The 18,149-nt window shown below is 44.5% G+C and overlaps 1 protein-coding gene across 4 annotated transcripts in view; it reads right to left on the reverse strand.

The window, feature by feature from the left end:
• The window catches only part of DDHD2 (DDHD domain containing 2), an 896,553-nt gene that overhangs the window by 546,240 nt on the left and 332,164 nt on the right, over window positions 1–18,149 (reverse strand). For all 4 annotated transcript variants that reach the window (XM_078666383.1, XM_078666384.1, XM_078666381.1 and 1 more), the window contains exons 6-8: window positions 15,649–15,738; window positions 14,063–14,204; window positions 5,008–5,216 (exon numbers count right to left, since the gene is read on the reverse strand). In XM_078666383.1, coding sequence (XP_078522509.1) covers window positions 5,008–5,216; window positions 14,063–14,204; window positions 15,649–15,738 — 441 coding nt within the window. The remainder of the gene's footprint in view (window positions 1–5,007; window positions 5,217–14,062; window positions 14,205–15,648; window positions 15,739–18,149) is intronic.

Below are 18,149 nucleotides of genomic sequence, written 5' to 3' on the forward strand. Positions count from 1 at the left end.
ATCAATGGAAGTAGTCTAAGAGATATTGGTACCAGTCGTGCCTTTAAAGAACTCCACTAGCTGGAGACTATAAATAACCTATTATTGTAAGCAGTAATACAGAAAGGAAAAGAAAGGATAGGTGATCTGTACCCTCTGTATATGCTGAAAAACACACAAACTTTGCACCAGTAAAATGGAGGGAGCTGCTGGTAAAAACACAGTTCCTGGGTAACTTTTCCAAGCATCCATCCCTAGAGTGCATTCTTAGATTGTAGGCTAGAATAAGGGACCTTCTGGCACTCCTGCTGTGGGGTGGAGAAAGTGCTCACAAACCTATGTAGAAACCCTGCCTACAGAGTGGGATTGGCGAAGGGTGGGATGCACAGACAGTAAAAAACTGCACCGCTCAGGGGTGGAAATGCACTTGCAGTGCTCCCAGTCGGTTGACCGGAAAGCTAAGGCCATGTTACAGCTAGGGAATGTGGTGCACTGTGGTAGCATTAAAACTGTAATTGAGCGGTCTAACCAACTCCCTCTGTAAATTATAACGAGGAACTGGGATAAGGGTGCCAAATAAGGGCGGACCTGTGTTGCTGGAGGTGAAACACTTTGCTTGGGCTATATAGACCGACAAATCAGGGATGGCTTATTCATGAGAAGTCTATGAATACAGTGGTAACTCGTGGCGTCTATTGAAACAGCAGTCCCTAACAATAATTTTTCAATGGTCATATGTCAGCCTAAATAGTTCCCAGGAAACAGTGTAACAATGGTAAACACATAAAAAAATCATCTTTTTGGGAAAGGTCGAGCTCCATAGCCCACAGGAATCCTCCACCCCTCTGTATTCCCAGAATGCCCACACAGTCTCCTAATTGTGGGCGAAAAGAAAATAAGCTCTAAAAGAGAATAGCTACTTGTGTTGCAGCTGCTGGTTTAGTAGATTCTTAAAAGAGTAGGCACTGGAGTTGCAGGATGGGTGAGTGTAGCAGACCAGTCTTTGGCCTTTCTAGTTGGCTAGAGGGAACAGTGACAGATATCCCATGATGCTGCAAATACGCCATGCTCTCTTCAGAATCTTTTCTGTGCAGTGGCAGCATGCTGAGAGGACCTCAAGACAAGGAGCTGAACCTTCAGTAGTAGGTTGTTCCTCAGCTATGCCCTTCATAAGAGCACCTTACTCGCACAGAAGGCTCCTTACATTTCCCGCCAGAGTGACTAAAAGGTCCACCAAGCCAATCCCTGAATAGGATGGAATGTCTCATCGAATGAATGCTGTGTTTCTGTCAGATATAATATATTCCCTCCTCAGGTGGTCACTGTGATGTTTTCCAAATGTCGTTGATGGGAATGACAAGAGGTCCCTAAAGCGAAGGCAAGAGGTCCATAAAGCAAAGGCAATAGCTCCAGTTCCCTACCTAGAACCATAAGTATGCTCCTGCCAACAAGGTTTACTCTGTCCTCAGCATGGCTGAAGTTTCAAGTAAAGAATGATCTGAGTCCACCCAGAAGGTTAACCGAGTGGACCACAGTAAAATGTGCCCCAACGGTTCAGGATCTCCATGAAGTTCAAACTGTCTGCCTTCCCAGAGTAGCCTGTGCTGTAGACTCCTCCAGATCCCTCCTGCCTGCCTACACATCCCAGCAGCCTACGCTGCTGGAACGCGGTTGGAACTTTGATCCAGATGTTTCTCCTGCCCAGACACCTTAAACCCCTGCACCGCATCCCGCATCGCAGAATTCCTCCAGAACCCTACCGCCTGCCTCAACATTCTTGTAGCTTCTGCTGCTGGGACGCAATTGAAGTTTTGTTTGAGCTGTAGCTCCAGCCCAGGCACCTTAAAACCTCACGCCGCCTCTCGCAATGCAATATGCACACAGGCAAAGCCCGGGCAGGCCTGTCTGCGCCAGTCAGAGGAGGCCGGGCCCACCCCTCTTTCACCTGACTCCCTGCTAAGGTGCTGTCCCTGCGCCCCTGTGTGGCCTGTTTTCCCTGTATGTCCCGTGCGCATGGGGCCTGCTGTCCCTGCGTGACCCGAGGGCGGCCTGTTGTCCCTGCGCCCCGTGGCCTGCTGTCCCCCCCATGGCGCTCACGAGCGGCGTGCTTCGCCCCCCACGGTGCTCGCGCACATCCTGCTGTACCACGTCCCACATGCCCCCCCCCCGTTGGCGCGGACGCTTGTCCTGCTGTTCCTCCACCCCCACGGCGCTTGCACGAGCCCTGCTGTCCCCCCCCCCCCCCAACAGCGCTGACGCGCGTCCTGCTGTGGCGCTCACGCAAGTCCTGCTGTTACTCCCCCCCACTTTAATCACATGCATCCTGCTGTTTCATCCCCCCCATGGCGCTCGCCCGCATCCTGCTGTTCCCCCCCCCCCCCCAAGGTGTTTGCGTGAGTCCTGCTGTTCCCACCCCCCCCCCCCCAGTGCTCACGCGCGCCCTGTTGTCATTCCCCCTACTGGGTGCTTGCATGCAGCCTGCTGTCTCTCCCCCCCACTGCCGCTCGCACACAGCCTGTTGTCTCTCCCACCACTGGCGCTCGCGCACAGCCTGTGCTAAAACATCCACACCCCCGCCAACCCCCTGGCACTCAACCGCCCACCCGCTGGCGCGCAACCGCCCACCCCTCTGGCGCTCAACTGCCCACCCCCCTGGCGCGCAACCGCCCACCACCCTGTCCCACCCTTCTGGTGCTCGCACATCACCAGGCCCCAGATCTCCTTGCACCGCAGTTGGAGCAAAGTCACCAAAACTCAATGGTCACATAACTCACCACATCCCAACTCGAGGCCTCAACAGACCTCGACCAGGCAGTCCAGAACTTTGCTGCATAAATCACCGACAGAGACGACCCACTGGAACCTACAAAATTAAACAAGACCTCCAAACATGCCAGCTGGTACACCTCAGGAACACCAAGCACATCTGTCAATTGGAGAAATGATGGCACTCCATAAGGACCCCGCTGACAGAGTAGCTCACAAAGCAGCCCTCAGCAACTATCACCGGCACAACAAAGAAGCCAAGAAAGTAGCCATCTTCACCCTCTCAGACTACTCCCACAGCAAGATCACCAACATCTAAAACAATTTCAACCTCAAACCCGCCACCCTCAACCCAACGACCTCAACCAACCAACGAACATCAGCCAACCAATTATCACCTGGCCTATGCTCACTATCCTGACCACCTCAGCCACCATGTTTTCCATCCACAGGCCCCTGCCCCCACCACCTCTATACCCTTGCAACGAACCCAAACAGCACACAACTGACCAGCATCCTCAACACATCCATCTCCACAACAACCTTCCCAGACTGATGGAAACACTCAGATTCCTCCTAAAGAAAGCCTCCGCCGACCCCAGCGATCTCGAAATAATATCGTTTAATCTCCCTGCTCCCCTCCCCAGCCAAAGTACTCGAGAAAGGCATCAACCAGCAGCTTACGGAATTCCTGGAACAAAACCACCTACTAGACACATTACAATCAGGATTCAGTGCAAACCACAGCACTGAGACTACGCTGATCGCTGCCACAGATGACATCAGAACACTCCTTGACCGTGGAGAAACTGATCCTCCTCGACCTCTCTGCTGGGTTTGACACCGTCTCCCACAACACCCTAATCAACAGACTCTACAACATAGGCATGCAGTAGGACATCCTCAAGTGGATCGCTTTCTTCCTTACAGGAAGCACACAGAGCATCCGACACCTTCCCTTCACCTCCCCACCCAAAGACATCACATGCGGTGTACCACAAGGATCATCCCTCAGCCCCACCCTGTTCAACATCTACATGACCCTCCCTCACATATGTGGTCAGACCTCACAGACTCAGCATAATCTCCTACTCAGACGACACTCAACTGATCCTCTGACACACCGAGTACCCTTCCAACCCCAAAATCCAACTACTGCGACGCCATGACCAATGTAGCCAAATGGATGAGAGACAACTGCCTCCAACTCAATTCCAACAAGACTGATCTTCGGGAAGACCACCTCCACATGGGACCACAGATGGTGGCCTGCAGAACTTAGAACAGCACCCACACCGATCTACCATCCACACAACCTTAGCATCATCCACGACAACCGACTGACCATGAAACGACAAGTCAACAAAGGCGCCTTCTCCTGCTTCCACACACACTGCATGCTCAGCAGAATCCTCAGATGAATCCCAACTAACACCAGGAAGACCATCACTCTGGCCCTTGTCACCAACTGCCTCAACTACGGCAATGCCCTCTACGCCAGCATCTCCACCCAGTTTCTCCGAAGACTCCAGACCGTACAGAACGGTGCAGTCAGATTCATCCTGGACCTCCCCAAAGGAATCCACATCACCCCCAACCTGAGAGACTTCCACTGGCTGCCCATCCTGAAGAGATGCCAGTATAAGATACTCAAATCCCTCCACGATCTAGGGCCTGTCAACATCAACCATCGACTGAACTTCCACAAACCCTCTACACACCAGCACTCCTCTTCACTCACAACCGCACACCCCCCCGCATCCGTCGCAATCACAGCCACTCCTTCTCCTCCATCGCTGCCAAGACCTGTAACAACCTTCCCCTCCAGCTCTGTCCAGCACCCTCGCTGGTAGACTTCAGACAATGACTCAAAATCTGGCTCTTCATCTGAGACTCAGCACCCATATACCCCTAGGAGTGACAGTGTTGCGCTTTACAAATGTGGTTTGATTGATTAATAGAGCTAGGCTCATAAACCTAGGAAGAAAACTTAAGATATTTACAATAGAGTTTAAGTCTTCTATTCAAACAGCAGGCAGAAAGGCTGTGCTGCTTAATATGAGCCCCCACATTAGGTAGGGCTAAGCAATAGTACAGCCTCATGATCAACAGTTGAGTGCAGTCTACTATTTTACAATTAAATAATTAACAAATATCACACTCCATCCACTAAAGTCAACAATATCAAGCCTCAAATTAATTTTAGGTCATTACATAATATGCCACATGCAACTAAATTAAATACTAGTCAGGACAACATACCTAAACTGTGACCAGACACTGAGACTTTTCCTTTGAACTCGGGATTCCTCTGCTGGAAAAGTTTATAAAGTCCATTCATTTCTTTGACAACTGTATCTAGAATGGATTGGCAGTAGGTTGGACTGTTGTAGAAGAAAAGGTCCAGGAGGGTCTCATTGGTGAATTGTCGTAATTTGGTAATGCTGGGCAGAGTAATTCTCTGAATGTCACTAAACAGATAAAAGATAACACAAGTTAACAGTTTTGATTAGTGCTTCCCAAACGTTTTAGAAACATAGCCCAATTTTTGGACCGATAAAATGTGTGCGATACACCTACCTTTAATGGACATGAGGCAGGGCAATATTTTAATGTAACTAAAGCATCATATGGTAGCGCATTGTCATTTACAGACCGCACATTTTCGATTTGAAATGGGCACTACATTTGTACAGACATGCAGTTTTATAGATAAAACTATATAGTACACAAATATCAATCTGTGGAGATTGGGTTACTGTCAATATTTATAATTTGTGCATCACTAGGTAAAGTGTCTTGATTTGTTTTAGTCCTATAAATGCTTTATTTCCAGGATACTTCAGAGTTAAACAAAAATGTGCTTCATTTTTGCTTTCCTAACTGTTGAATGTATACATTTCATTTACAGGTATTTAGATTTTGCAGCGTGTTCCAAAGCAATTACGGCCTACGCCCTTTCTTTTTCTCACTACCTGTACTCTAGCCAAATTGACACATAATTTACTTTTAAAAACTCTTCTCACTTTCAAGTTAGAGAAAGAAAAGTAGACATCTATCCTATGTTAAAATAAGAAGCAGCATTTTGTCAGAAAACATAGCCTAACATTTGGCCTCTGCCTTTGAAGCACTGGCAAATGTGGCAAGAGAAACACAGAATTTAAAAGCATCTTTATGTATTGCTCGGACTGTCTCGACCAACTAAAAATTGGCGTGTGACACACAGTTGGATAACACTGGTTTAGATGAAATACCAGATATCTAAAATAATTGATGTAGTTCAGACCGTTATACTTAAAGCCCGCAATAATTTAAAATAAAAATAATTTAAAGATAATCTTTCTGAGCACAATTAAGCATATACAGAAAAGTGATGGATATAACTTTTCACAAGTACATAATTCAAATGTGATATGCTGCAACATCCTTTGAATAAACAATACAAGTTCTTCCAATTAGTTGAAGCATACTATTAACAAGTTACTTACCTTTGGAAACACTCTTTCTGGTGGATACTCTTTCTAGCCGCAGATTCCTAACCATGTGAATATCCCTGGCTTCAGACTGGACCCAGACATTTTGAAAGCAGTGCTCAGGTGCAGGTGGCCCCATGCGACTTCGTGTCTATGTCATACTATGATGGAAGTGATGAGTAGAGCAGCATATATGTGCCACCCATGCATGCTGACATCCTTTTCATTCAGCAACTCTTCCACGCTTTCAGACGCAGAACGTTTGAGTGAATTGAAAGAACCGGTTGCAGATTCCTAGAGTGGGATCTTTTTAGATGTAAGGGACCATACCACTGAACTAGGAGGTGAGAGGGTCGCTTACATAGAGAATCCACCTGAAAGAGTGCATTTGAAAGTAAGTACCATGTTTTTCTGAAGGATACTTTTAACCGCAGATTCCTCACCTATAGAATAGTTACTACAAGAGGATCTCCCAAAGCAGTGGATTTGTGGAACGACTCAGATTAAAAAGTCCTACTGGACAGAGAGGGAAAATTCTCTTCTCGCCTGCCCAGGTAGTGTTTCATGAGCAAGTGCACCAAGGCACACGTAGCTGCATGACTGATATTCAGGACAGACACTCTGCGTGCCAAAGCAGGTGTAGCAACATCAGCTCTGGTGGAGTGAGTCCTGAGACCTTCTGGATGGTGCTTCACAGCCAGTGTAAAGTACATATTTTCACACAGAGGTCTGTCCATCAAGAGATGGTCCATGCACCGCTTTGCCTTTTTCTTGCTCCTGAGCACCCCACAAAGAGCTGATCGTCCTGTTGATGTTCTTTGGTCTGATCGATATAAAAGCTGAGTGCTCTCTTAGAATTAAATGACAAACTGAAAGCGCTCATAACCCAACCGCAGGTAACGTTACCTACAGGCCTGAAGATGTAAGTGTACTGCAGGCCCAACACCATCTCCAGGTTCCGGGATCCAGGGCAGAAAGAACCTGGGCCAAAGTGAGCTTCCTGATTTTGTCTTTGCGTCGGTAGGCATTGAGGAGTTGAAGCTCTGGAACAGTACAAAGACCTCTGTCCTTCTTCGGCACACACAAGTAACAGTAGTAGCAACCAGTCCCCAGTTCTGATAGACAGATGGTCCTCAGTCAGACACTCCACCATAGGTAGCAGGTGTGGTGGACTGAACTTAAATAGTAGGCCATAGCCCTGTTGGTCAATCTGCAGGAACTTTCTGTAGGATATGATGTCTTGCCACCCCTGCAGAAAGTGGATGATCCGGCCACAGACAGGGTTCTGTGTGCCACTAAGGAGGCACTAAGCAGGTTTCTGTGGCAGTTGCAGAGGGAGGGTGGAGGAGCGGGGGGATTTGGATTGGGCAGATCTCAAGGCAAGGCTAGCGAAAAAGAGCACAGACTTGCCAAACGTTACCCCACTTTCGCCTGTTTATTAGGGGAAGTGGTTGGAAAGTCATTTGGTTTACTTTGCAAGTGGATGTTTGAACCACCAAGCCCTCAGGTGTAAAATATGGGGTTAAAAAAAGAAAAATCAGGATGACCTGGGCAGGCCTATGGCAGTGGGCAACCTGTCAGTGAACTGGCGGGCCAAACATGGCGTAGCCCAGGTGCCCAGTTGTTTGTCAGCCAGGGTCTGGTTTAAAGGTAAGAGAGATTCAGTAGGAGGCTGTAGGGCTGTAAGACCCCTGTGAGGACACTAATTCTGATCTACATAGTAGGGAGGAGTACATCAAGAACCTCAGCAGCCCTGGAAATTAGTGTGGCAAAAGAAGTGTCCTCCTCCAATGGAGGTCCAGGGGGAAGAAACAAGCCCAATATCAGGCTAGGTGTCCAGGCCACTGCCCATTTGCAAGTCCATATACCAGTCATCTGCATCATATGGAGGGACAAGGCCTTCCCCAACTCCACCACTGTCATCGCTATAAGGCTGGCTCTGATCAGAGTCCAAGCCAAAAAGTTGGTGAAAAATATGAGCAAGGTTACGTCGAAGTGGTATATGTATAGTATCTGAGTCCAAGGAATTTTCAGTAGGCTGCGTCATATCAAGTTATTCAAAGTTGGGCTGATGCTGGCTCGGAGTCAGACAGAAAGATGGGTTGAAAGTCCTCCACGGCACCAACAATGTCAGTGTCAAGAAGCAAGTGGATGGCGTAGTGTGTGGTGCCGAGCCCAATGCCAGTAAAGAAACTAGAATGGGTTTGAAGAGTGCAGAAGGCGCTGAAGGTGAACCCACCAGTGGAAATTAGACTGGAGAACCCTGCAGAACCTTGGGGTCCATAGGCATGATAGAGAAAACTAGTGGAGAGCCAAAGAAGCGGAGCATAGACTCACAAAAGGCTTCAACTTGCAGCAAGGTCACCGATGGACACAGGAATTCATGGTGCATCGGGACAGGAGATGGAATCAGCTCCTCAGACGCCCACGGGGCATTCTACGAAAGTGGAGGGAAAGGGCTGAGTCTGGCTTGGACTGCTTTTGTTTTTTCTTTGACATTACCAGAAAATGTCACCCTCAAGGAAGCTCTGCCTCGGAAACGACTTCAGGAACCAGAGTGGGACCAACAGATGGTTTGCTGTCTCGAATTCAAGAAGGACCAGTGTGGAGCCTTCCAGTGCTTTGCAAACTAGAGGTTTCTCTCACTCTCTTGGATGGCTTTCAGGTTCATTTGGGTGCAATTGTTGCAGGTTTTGGAGTTGTGACGAACCCAAGTACCAAAGGGGACAGACGTCTATTTGAGACAGTTCCTATAAGGCTTAATCTCTGTTGTGTTTAGTGCAGAAATCCCTTGCACACTGTGAAAAGGTACTGAAATAGTACTAAACCATTTTGCTAGCTTCAAACTAGCTGAGCTGAAACTGATTTTACAAGTCTGGACATAGTATTTAACCATCCCAACAAAATAAAAGTTGCTTTTAATTAACTGTCAAGTATTATCAGTTGAAGCAGATAGAAAAGTGTATCATGGGTAACACTTGAGGAAACGGCATTGAATTTCCAATTTGTAATGGCCCAAGGCCAGAAGAGAGCTAAAACTAGGGTACAGTGGACGCTTCACACCACTGTATCGCTGCACCTGTTGCACTAATGACAGCTACATCTCAGCACAGGGTAGTGCTACTGATACCCAGGCATATACGCAGTTCCGACTACAGATAAACAGAAGACATATTGTGCAATTAGTGGCAGACGTTTTGATTGACTAGCTTGAACTTGTATGAATCAGACATTTAATGTCTGTCCTTCAAGCACTGACTAGAATATGCTCTATTTACTTCAGCATAGTTTGTGTTACAAACAGACCCTAAAGTTTTAGCCGTTCCGTTCCAACTATAGATGAAACATCACCAGAAAATAACAAATCACTCCTGATGAACATTACTTCTAGTCTAAAAAGACAAAAGGAGAAAAAACCATGTCAGATACTCACTTGTTGCTGACTAACTTGACAGCCCAAAAACTTTTTTTGATGATTTACAAATGGTTCTTAATGTACCAGGCCCTCATAGCACTTCCCTCTCCTCCAATATATGACATAAAGTTATTTGTATTAATACCTTAGCATTATTTTGTTATATTATGGCCCTTCAATCCCATGATGCTTCTACGCCAAAGTAAACACTGATGTATTCAACTTCATTTCTCATACCCCATCAATTACCTGTTCCTGTCAGTCTTTACTATGTCTATAATTATTGTCTTAGAAAAAGTTCTATAAAAATGATTTTGAAATAAACGAATTGTTAACACTTAAACAAGCCCCAAAAGTTTCATTATCGCCATCTTTTAGTCCTCTTCAAACCAAAACATCTCCTGAATACATTTTTTTCTGGGAGGGGACTATGGAAACCTGATACACCCTTCATCAGATTTTGCAAGAGCAGTTCAAATTTTACAGGCTAACCAATGCAGTTAAGCACTGTATGAAAACATCAAGTGGTCATTTCCAAGAGTAGCTTGATAGGTTGGTTTCACTGAACAGAAATGAACTGGTGTAGATTTAATACAATTCCTATTAGCAGATGTTCACTCTTCTCTACATCTAATGTTTCAGAATACGGACTTAACAAATAAATACTTCAAACACAGTATGACATGTATGGTAAAGGTCATCACCTATCTGCAACCAAGAATGAGGGAAAATATAATTTCATTTAAGACATTTTACAAAAGATGTTAAGTCAATCTAACTCAGACTTCAACTTCTATCCCACCTTCTTTCAGATGTAAACCCAGTAGTACTATGGGGCAACACTGTGCTAGTTGGTATGATTGCACTTTGTTAAAACTGCTGCTACAATGCTGATATGCTGCTAAACAAGTTTCTTTTTAACATAGCATGTGTTATTAGAATTTGGGGGTCTTATGTTTTAATCCCTAAACTTGTCAGACTGCTTGGTCTCCATGGTGTTCTTTCGCATGTTAGAGAGGATCACTACCGGCTGCCATCCTTGTTAGCATTCTAGTCTTCCTCACTTGGAGGAGACTTCACTACTTAAAGTCGATGTAGGAGCAGGCGCGCAGCGGGTGTGCCACAGCCGGGCCAAATGTGCGCCAAAGACCAGCCCATCTGCGCCCGTCCATGCATCGATCCGGTACAGCACCAGCCATAATGTTGGTTTTGACTGAACAGGTTTCCTATGTTATACTAGAGAGTAGCTGCTCGCACTCGGTAACTTGGCACCTTGTGCTACAATTATAAATCCACAAAAATCAACCAGCTGGCTTTCCAATAGGCTGCCACTATTCTAAGCACACTAAGACCAAACTATTTAATAAGATGATCACTGTCATTTAATGATTCAACTTTGTTCATTGTTTTTCATATTTTCAATCAATTTAGACAAAACAGAAAAAGAAAGACTTCACAGTTCACACACAAACACAAATATCAAAAAAACAGTCAATTTGCAATTCACGAACATAAGTAAATAACAATCACTTTGCACAAACTTATGCTAATAGTCCAGTCATTAGCAGCATAAACATAACAATGCGAAAAGGTAATCCGTGCCCATAACATTCAGAATGGCAAGAACAGATTACAAACCAGAGGGGTATAAACTTCTCAAAAAGCAAAGGGTGCACATTTTAAATACATCATTTTCCTTGTTGTTTTAAATTTTAACCAAAACTTGACCCCTTAAGGTACTTTATGCCAACACGTTTCGAATCCTGCTGTATTGCACAGGATTCTCTTCAGGGCTAGGACTGGATTTCTGAGTGTTGGTTTTCACATATTCAACTGCATATTGTGAAAGTTATCTTAAAGGAGAGCTTCTTTTCTTGATCCTTTTAATGGCTCTAATTAATTTTCTGCCAGGACACGTCTTTTTTTAGGCCCGATGATGACATTCAGCCTCGAGATTTTCCTTCAAGTGAAATGCGTTGGCATAAAGTACCTTAAGGGGTCAAGTTTTGGTTAAAATTTAAAACAACAAGGAAAATGAATCGACTGCAGCCTGTCCTGCCACAGGCTTCAGTTGATTCATTCTCCAGAAGAGACACCGGAGTGAGAATATTCTCACCTTCCATATAATAAAAGTATGGCCTCGTCGGGAATGACTACAGAAGGACGTAGCCTGCTTCCAATTCATGCGCTCACAATTAGAATTTGACCCGTCTTGGCAGCGCTTTGATCGTGCCATCCTCCGCACACTTGGAGCCCTACATTGTGCTCATTCACGTAATAGCCGGCTCACCACTCACCTCACACTTGGGCTCCCGGCTGGGACCCATGTGAGTATCCTTTTCTTATCCCTTGCACGGTGCCACACTCTCCGCACGAACTGGTCCATTACCCTTCAGGTGTCCCTACGATGATAGGTACTGAAGAGACCCAACAACGGCACACAGGGTCGAAACGCCGTCGACAAGTTCCATAAACGAACCATTGTTTACCAGCACTGATCACTCTATCTAGCGCTGTCCACTGGACATATATATGTTAATGGTCGTTTATATGAAGCATTGGAAACCATGTATATATTTCTCATATATGTCACTAATTTCCTAGATTCCGTTTTTCACTGGGACACCTCTCACTCAGAACTATATGTTCAAATGTATTACTTTGTAACAGTATTTCATTTTAAGGATTATATAAATATTTTTGATTCAAAAACAAATCAGAGGTGTATTTGCTTCCTTCTTTCTCTCCAATATCACTATAACATAATATGTTGCCATTGTGCCAATATACATTGAGATTATTTCATTAAGTGTCCACAGGAGCCTGTGTTTTTTGATAATATATGTAGTACTATAAGTAGCCAAGTGGCATAAAAAATAGAAAAAGCAGTTTCCTTTAATCATTAGGTGGAATTTTATTGAATCTTGCCTTCCCCAAATGCCAACTGAAAAAAACACCTGTTTTTTTGGAAGGAGTAAAGATTAGACAGCACCTCACTGTAAAGTTCAGCTAACAACATACCCCTGTCAGCAAACGATTTTGTTTACACTTAGTGATGATTGCAGATGAGTCAAACTGTATTTATCATTATTCATAGTGAATACTACATATGGAGAATAGATATTTGTTGCGGTTTTGAAGGAAGTCAGATTCGGGAAATAACTTTCTAGGCTTCACATTGGTTGAAATCCTAACTCATGAGAACAATGTTATGAATTAGGAAAAAGATCATTAGAACGATTTAAATTTCTTTTCCCCATGGGTTTATGAAAACAATGCTTTACGTGCCTTCGGAAGTTATATCTATCTAACATTAGTGTTTTCCAATCCCCTTATTCTTGAGTATTACACCATGCTGCCAACTTGGAAGCTGTAGTTTAAAGATACAGCATAATTCCGATAACCCTTGGATTTCCAATGTAGAAAGCAGTTTTAAAACACATTTAAGCGCAACAAAAGTGTCTACAGATAAACCCACCAAATAGATTACTCTATAGATGCATGCTGTTCGTTGTTCACTATAATAAAATATTCACAATGGGTAGCACTTTTAAGTGACATAAGTCTACCAGTGAATCACTGCTGGAAGCCACTTCTATGATTTGAGTCTCAAAACGATACACACAAATCGAGAAAGAAATTTTCTAGAAGCAGGAGATTACCGTTCAAGCAATTTCTGTGAGTTAAGCCTCAAAACAATACACAAACCTAGAAAAGTTAGTGTAAATCACAGACAAATTATTGAATATTTTACTTAATTCACAAACAAAAATAAATGCCCAAAAATGCTACTAGGCTAGTTAAAGCTTTTCAATTTTAGGATAGACTCCAGCATATCTTTTTTGCTTATAATGCATGTTTCTTTTTGTCTGCACATACCAGTGCTGCTTTAAATGAGTCCTGCATTATTCAATACTAGATCCCAGTGTTGAACTTGTGCTGCTCCCATGATTCACAATAAGGATACCAACTTAATGTTTTGTTTCCAAATTAAAATTTGTTCACATTTAAAGAGGTTTTTAAAGGTTTATATACTTTATTAATCTTCTAATATTATTTAACTTTATAAATAGTCTTAGGCCCCTGTATAGACGTTGCAGACCCCCATGGGTCCTCGGACCAAAGATTAAAAACCACTGCCATACAGACATTTTTATCACCAAATCCGGCCAATGAAGTTAACAAATCATGATGAATGCTTGTCCACTATGTTAACCCCTTTGATGCTCATGACGGAACGGTTCCGTCATGAGCGTCGGTTGAGCTGTGCTCATGACGGAACCGTTCCGTCATGAGCCAGTAGGCTCATTAGAACCTTCAGCACAGCGCAGGAATCTGCGCCGCGCTGAAGGTGTTAACACTTACGAAAGTTTAGCATTATTCTTAGATTATGTATTTCATGGTATTGCATACCAAAGGATATACTCACCTGTCCACACCATTAGCATCTGCATGCAGTGCACTGTGCCAGTCTACTGGAAGAAACTCCACCCGTCCAATTTTCATTTCATCCTGAGCTTTCTTGAAGTGAGAATGAACGAGATTTAAAGAAATAAACCGGAAATCCTTCACTGAAAGAAAAAGCAATTACTCTGAGCAATGGCCTGAAATTCAAAATAAATACGTTTGATCTCTGATGTTTAGCTGGTTTCTCCTGGCAACTCGGTACTAAGATATATTTGATAGAATACTTCTTGAAGTTTGAAAATGTTCATATACAATATTTATATTGCAACTGATCGCTGATTTACCAGTCCTTTATTCTGCATGCTTCATGTGACATTATTTCGGTTGTGCACAACCTAAGAGCCAACCGTCTGTTGTAAGTTCTATAAATTTCTCTCAAGTTCATCCCATCTCTAGATCTGAAACCTAAGGAAAATCACTACACAAGACCATCTGGCTCTTAAAAGGAGTCATACTGTAGGTGCCTTACAAAGAATGGGGTGATGCCTGCACGGGCGGGCGACAACACTGTCTTTGATACCATGGGAACAATGAAAGGCTTGTGCAGATAACAGAGGTTTAATATTGTACCTGTTAACTATTTTAGAAAATCAATGGAAGTAGAAATGATGAAAGCAGTGTCCACCAGGATGGTTATATAAATAGCTTACAAAGGACTTATTGACAAGGTGCACCCATAAATTTCTTAACAGATAATGATGTTCAATTTTGAACTTTATAAATAAAGAATTTGCGCAAGAATTTGGAAGAGAGCATCATCACACTATATTAAATGATCCAAAATGTAATGGTATAGTTGAAAGAGCAAATAAAGTGCTAAAGAAGAGTATACCATTGGCTTTATGTAATGGCACTAAACTATTCCCAAATGGTGTAACAGTTTTACGGCATTTAAGAGTCCTTAGAGATAAAAAATCGTGATTATGAGGTGAGGCAGATATGAAGAAACTAAACAAAGAGCCTTAAATAGCTCAGGCATTGATTAAGATGAATATTTCAAAAAAGCATTTGATGTACAAACACAAATACAGTAACTAGAAACAACTGAGGTTTGAGGGAAGTCTGACGAAGAGTAGAAAAGAACCTACACATGGCTCCTTGCCTGCTTTAGAACTCACAGTTTAAAATGTAAAATAAATCTTTGTTAACTTTTCCACCAGTTTCGCTCTACCAACTTACTAGTTTGTCTGACCCTTCCAGAAGAAAATGTCTGGTTTTGTAGTTTCTTGTGCTGTAAAGAAACAGTTTCTGATCTCGGCCACCTCTCTGTTTATCTGTCATCAACTCCTTAATTGTCACATCTCTATTCTATTCAGATTGCCATTTGTTTTGGTGGGCCTCATGATCAGACTAACTGCACAAAAATGCTCACCAACCTGAATGTGCCACTGTAATGATTCTGTACAGCTTCCTAATTACTACCACACACTTGTGGCTGCGGTTTTCCCCAGTAAGTGGCATACATCAATCAGTGCTTTCTCAGATTATGCAGCAACCTATTCTTGACCCTGCGGGGATGTTAAGGTATCCATTTAACTTGTGACTTACCACACTGGATGATGCTGCGAAACTGTAGATCACAAGCTGGTCCGATCCCATGAACCATGAATACAAGGTGATCTACTTGCGCTGGTTCACCTATAATTAAAAACAATATGTTATAGTAGCATTACAAGACAATTCTTCTGGGATATGCATACTTTTTTCTACCTATTTTGTATTTCTCATTTCAAATGATGTTTTATTTTGCCAAAGAGTACCTATTGCCTGAAATATCACTTGATATTCTAAACGTGTTTGACAAAATATGAATTTCAATTGTTGCCAAGTGCTGTCGTATATATGATTACAAGATGTTTTAAAAGCTTAAGATAAGACTTTCAAGTGAATTGAACAACATCTCTTTAAATATGTAATAACTATTACTGTTCATGTAAAAACTCCTTTTCACGAATTTTAGTAAGAAAGAATATTCCCTTTATGAATGTTATGATTTACCAACGCACTTCCATTTAATAGCACGCATTGAAAACATAAAAAAAAGAGAAGGGGGGAGGAGCCAAGATGGCGATCGGGATGGCAGCGTAGGCCCCCGGCTCCGTGAACCTCCCCATCCCGCACAGATATCCTGCATGAGATCCTGAGCCTGAGCTACATGCCCGTGATGGTGGTTGAGAGCGGCAACCGATCGTGTGCTCCTGAGGTTTCTGGCGGCGGTACCGCTGGAGGAATGTTCGTTTGAAGTTTGCGGCCCGTGCAACCCTGGAACCGGGACCTCGGGTGGACAACATGGCCGGGTACTAGTTCAATAACAGCGGCCATTGGTGACTGGGTGGAGTCGGACTACCGGAGCGATGCTAATACTGGCCTGAATTTCGCTGTGGTCACTCCTATCACGGAGCGGAGCGGATCGAGTGCATACCTGAGGTGGCAATTCCAAGATGCTTCTGTAATTGCCTGAGCCCTCGCCAGTGAGCTGCTCGGACGCTGCTTGTAACTCGTCCCGATTTTCGCGGGCCACCCCCGATTTTTTTGCTGGTACTGATCCAGGGTGAGGATGGTTTTTTACCTGTGACTGCACACTGGGCACATATTTTGCCCGCCCCCGGAATCCTGTTCGCAGTAACATGGAACTTGATGCGCTTGTGCCTGAGTCCCGGTCCCAATCTAAGGTGGAACCACCCTACGGCCATCTTGATAGGATGGAGTCTATCATCCTGTATACTGGGTCTCAGCAAGGTTGGGAGTGTGTGGCTAAGAGGAGCGTGGCGGAGCGGGCGCAAGGAGCTATGCTGGCGTATGGTGATCTGCTCGCAGCCCTCGGTGCCCTTCATTCCACCCTGGATCACGGCACCCGAGTGTTGGGGAGGAAGCTTGATGATATTGTGTCAGCGTCGGAACAGTTGAGATCGGCCTGTCCCCAGGTACACAGGGATTTGCTTCACTTCACACAGGAGGAGTGTGTCGTGGCCGCCCCTGTGAATAGGGGACAGCTGGAAATTTCGGACTATGTGGCACCGTGTGGTCGGCTGGCTGTAGGTTTGGACTGTTCCGGAGGTTTTCGATTTGAGCAGACGATGGTGACTTTGTCCCACGCACAGCCTCCGGTGACCCAGGCAATATTCCAGCAACGGTCGGTTGCTCTGGCTGTTTCCTCCTTCCTAGACCCTGTGTGCTTGGTGTGGAACACATGTCCTGGGGCAGTACCGGGAAAGATGATCCTCCATGATGATGACTGTGTTGGTATCCAGCGACGTCCAAATTACATGTGTGTGTCGCTTTTTGGTCTCTTTTGTACGCTCCTCTTCCTCGTAACATCAGACATGGCAATGGGTCGACGGGTATGCATTGGTGGATTCGCAAAGAGAGGCCAAGGATAAGGTTGATCCTTCAGAGGTTGTCACTTAATAGGCGGGCGGGCAAGGGAGATGCGTGCTCTCACGGCATAACTAATAGTGTACTAGGTGAATAATGCTCCCCATTTCTCTCTGACATGTTCGATTTTTGTTGTTTACTGTTTATCTTGGGGAGGAATATATTGTGCGGGAGGGAGAAGCCGGGGGCATGTTTGTAGGCCCTCCTCCAGTTTATTAATAATCTTATTATTTAGTGGATTCTTTGTCTTTCTCTTTCCCTCTTCTTTTGGGCAGTTCCTGGGCGACAGGCACGCTGTTAGTGGGGTAGGCCGTAGCCATTACAGTGGTGTGGGGTGGCGGGTGTGGGGGGGGGGGTTTGTTATTTTAGTTTGTTTTGTTCTATGGTCCCTTTCTTCTTTTTCGGTCTGTCTTCGAGAGGGTTCTTTATTTCTTTCAGTAGGGTTGGCTGTCTTTCTTTCCCTTTCTCCTTTTCTTATAAGGCTTCTGCACTCAACTATGCCTTTAGGCCACTGGAGGGCGGGTTTTCGGGATGGTGCTCTGCTATATCGCTTGCTGTCGTATTGCTTTTGCTCTGGGTCCGCCTCGGCGACTGTATTGTTTTGTCAACTGTATGGTTCATCAACTGACTCTGTTTGCTCCGCGGGGTACGTCCCCCCCCATACCTCTTCTTAT

Source organism: Lissotriton helveticus, chromosome 11 (genome assembly GCF_964261635.1).
Source record: "Lissotriton helveticus chromosome 11, aLisHel1.1, whole genome shotgun sequence".
Taxonomy (NCBI): domain Eukaryota; kingdom Metazoa; phylum Chordata; class Amphibia; order Caudata; family Salamandridae; genus Lissotriton; species Lissotriton helveticus.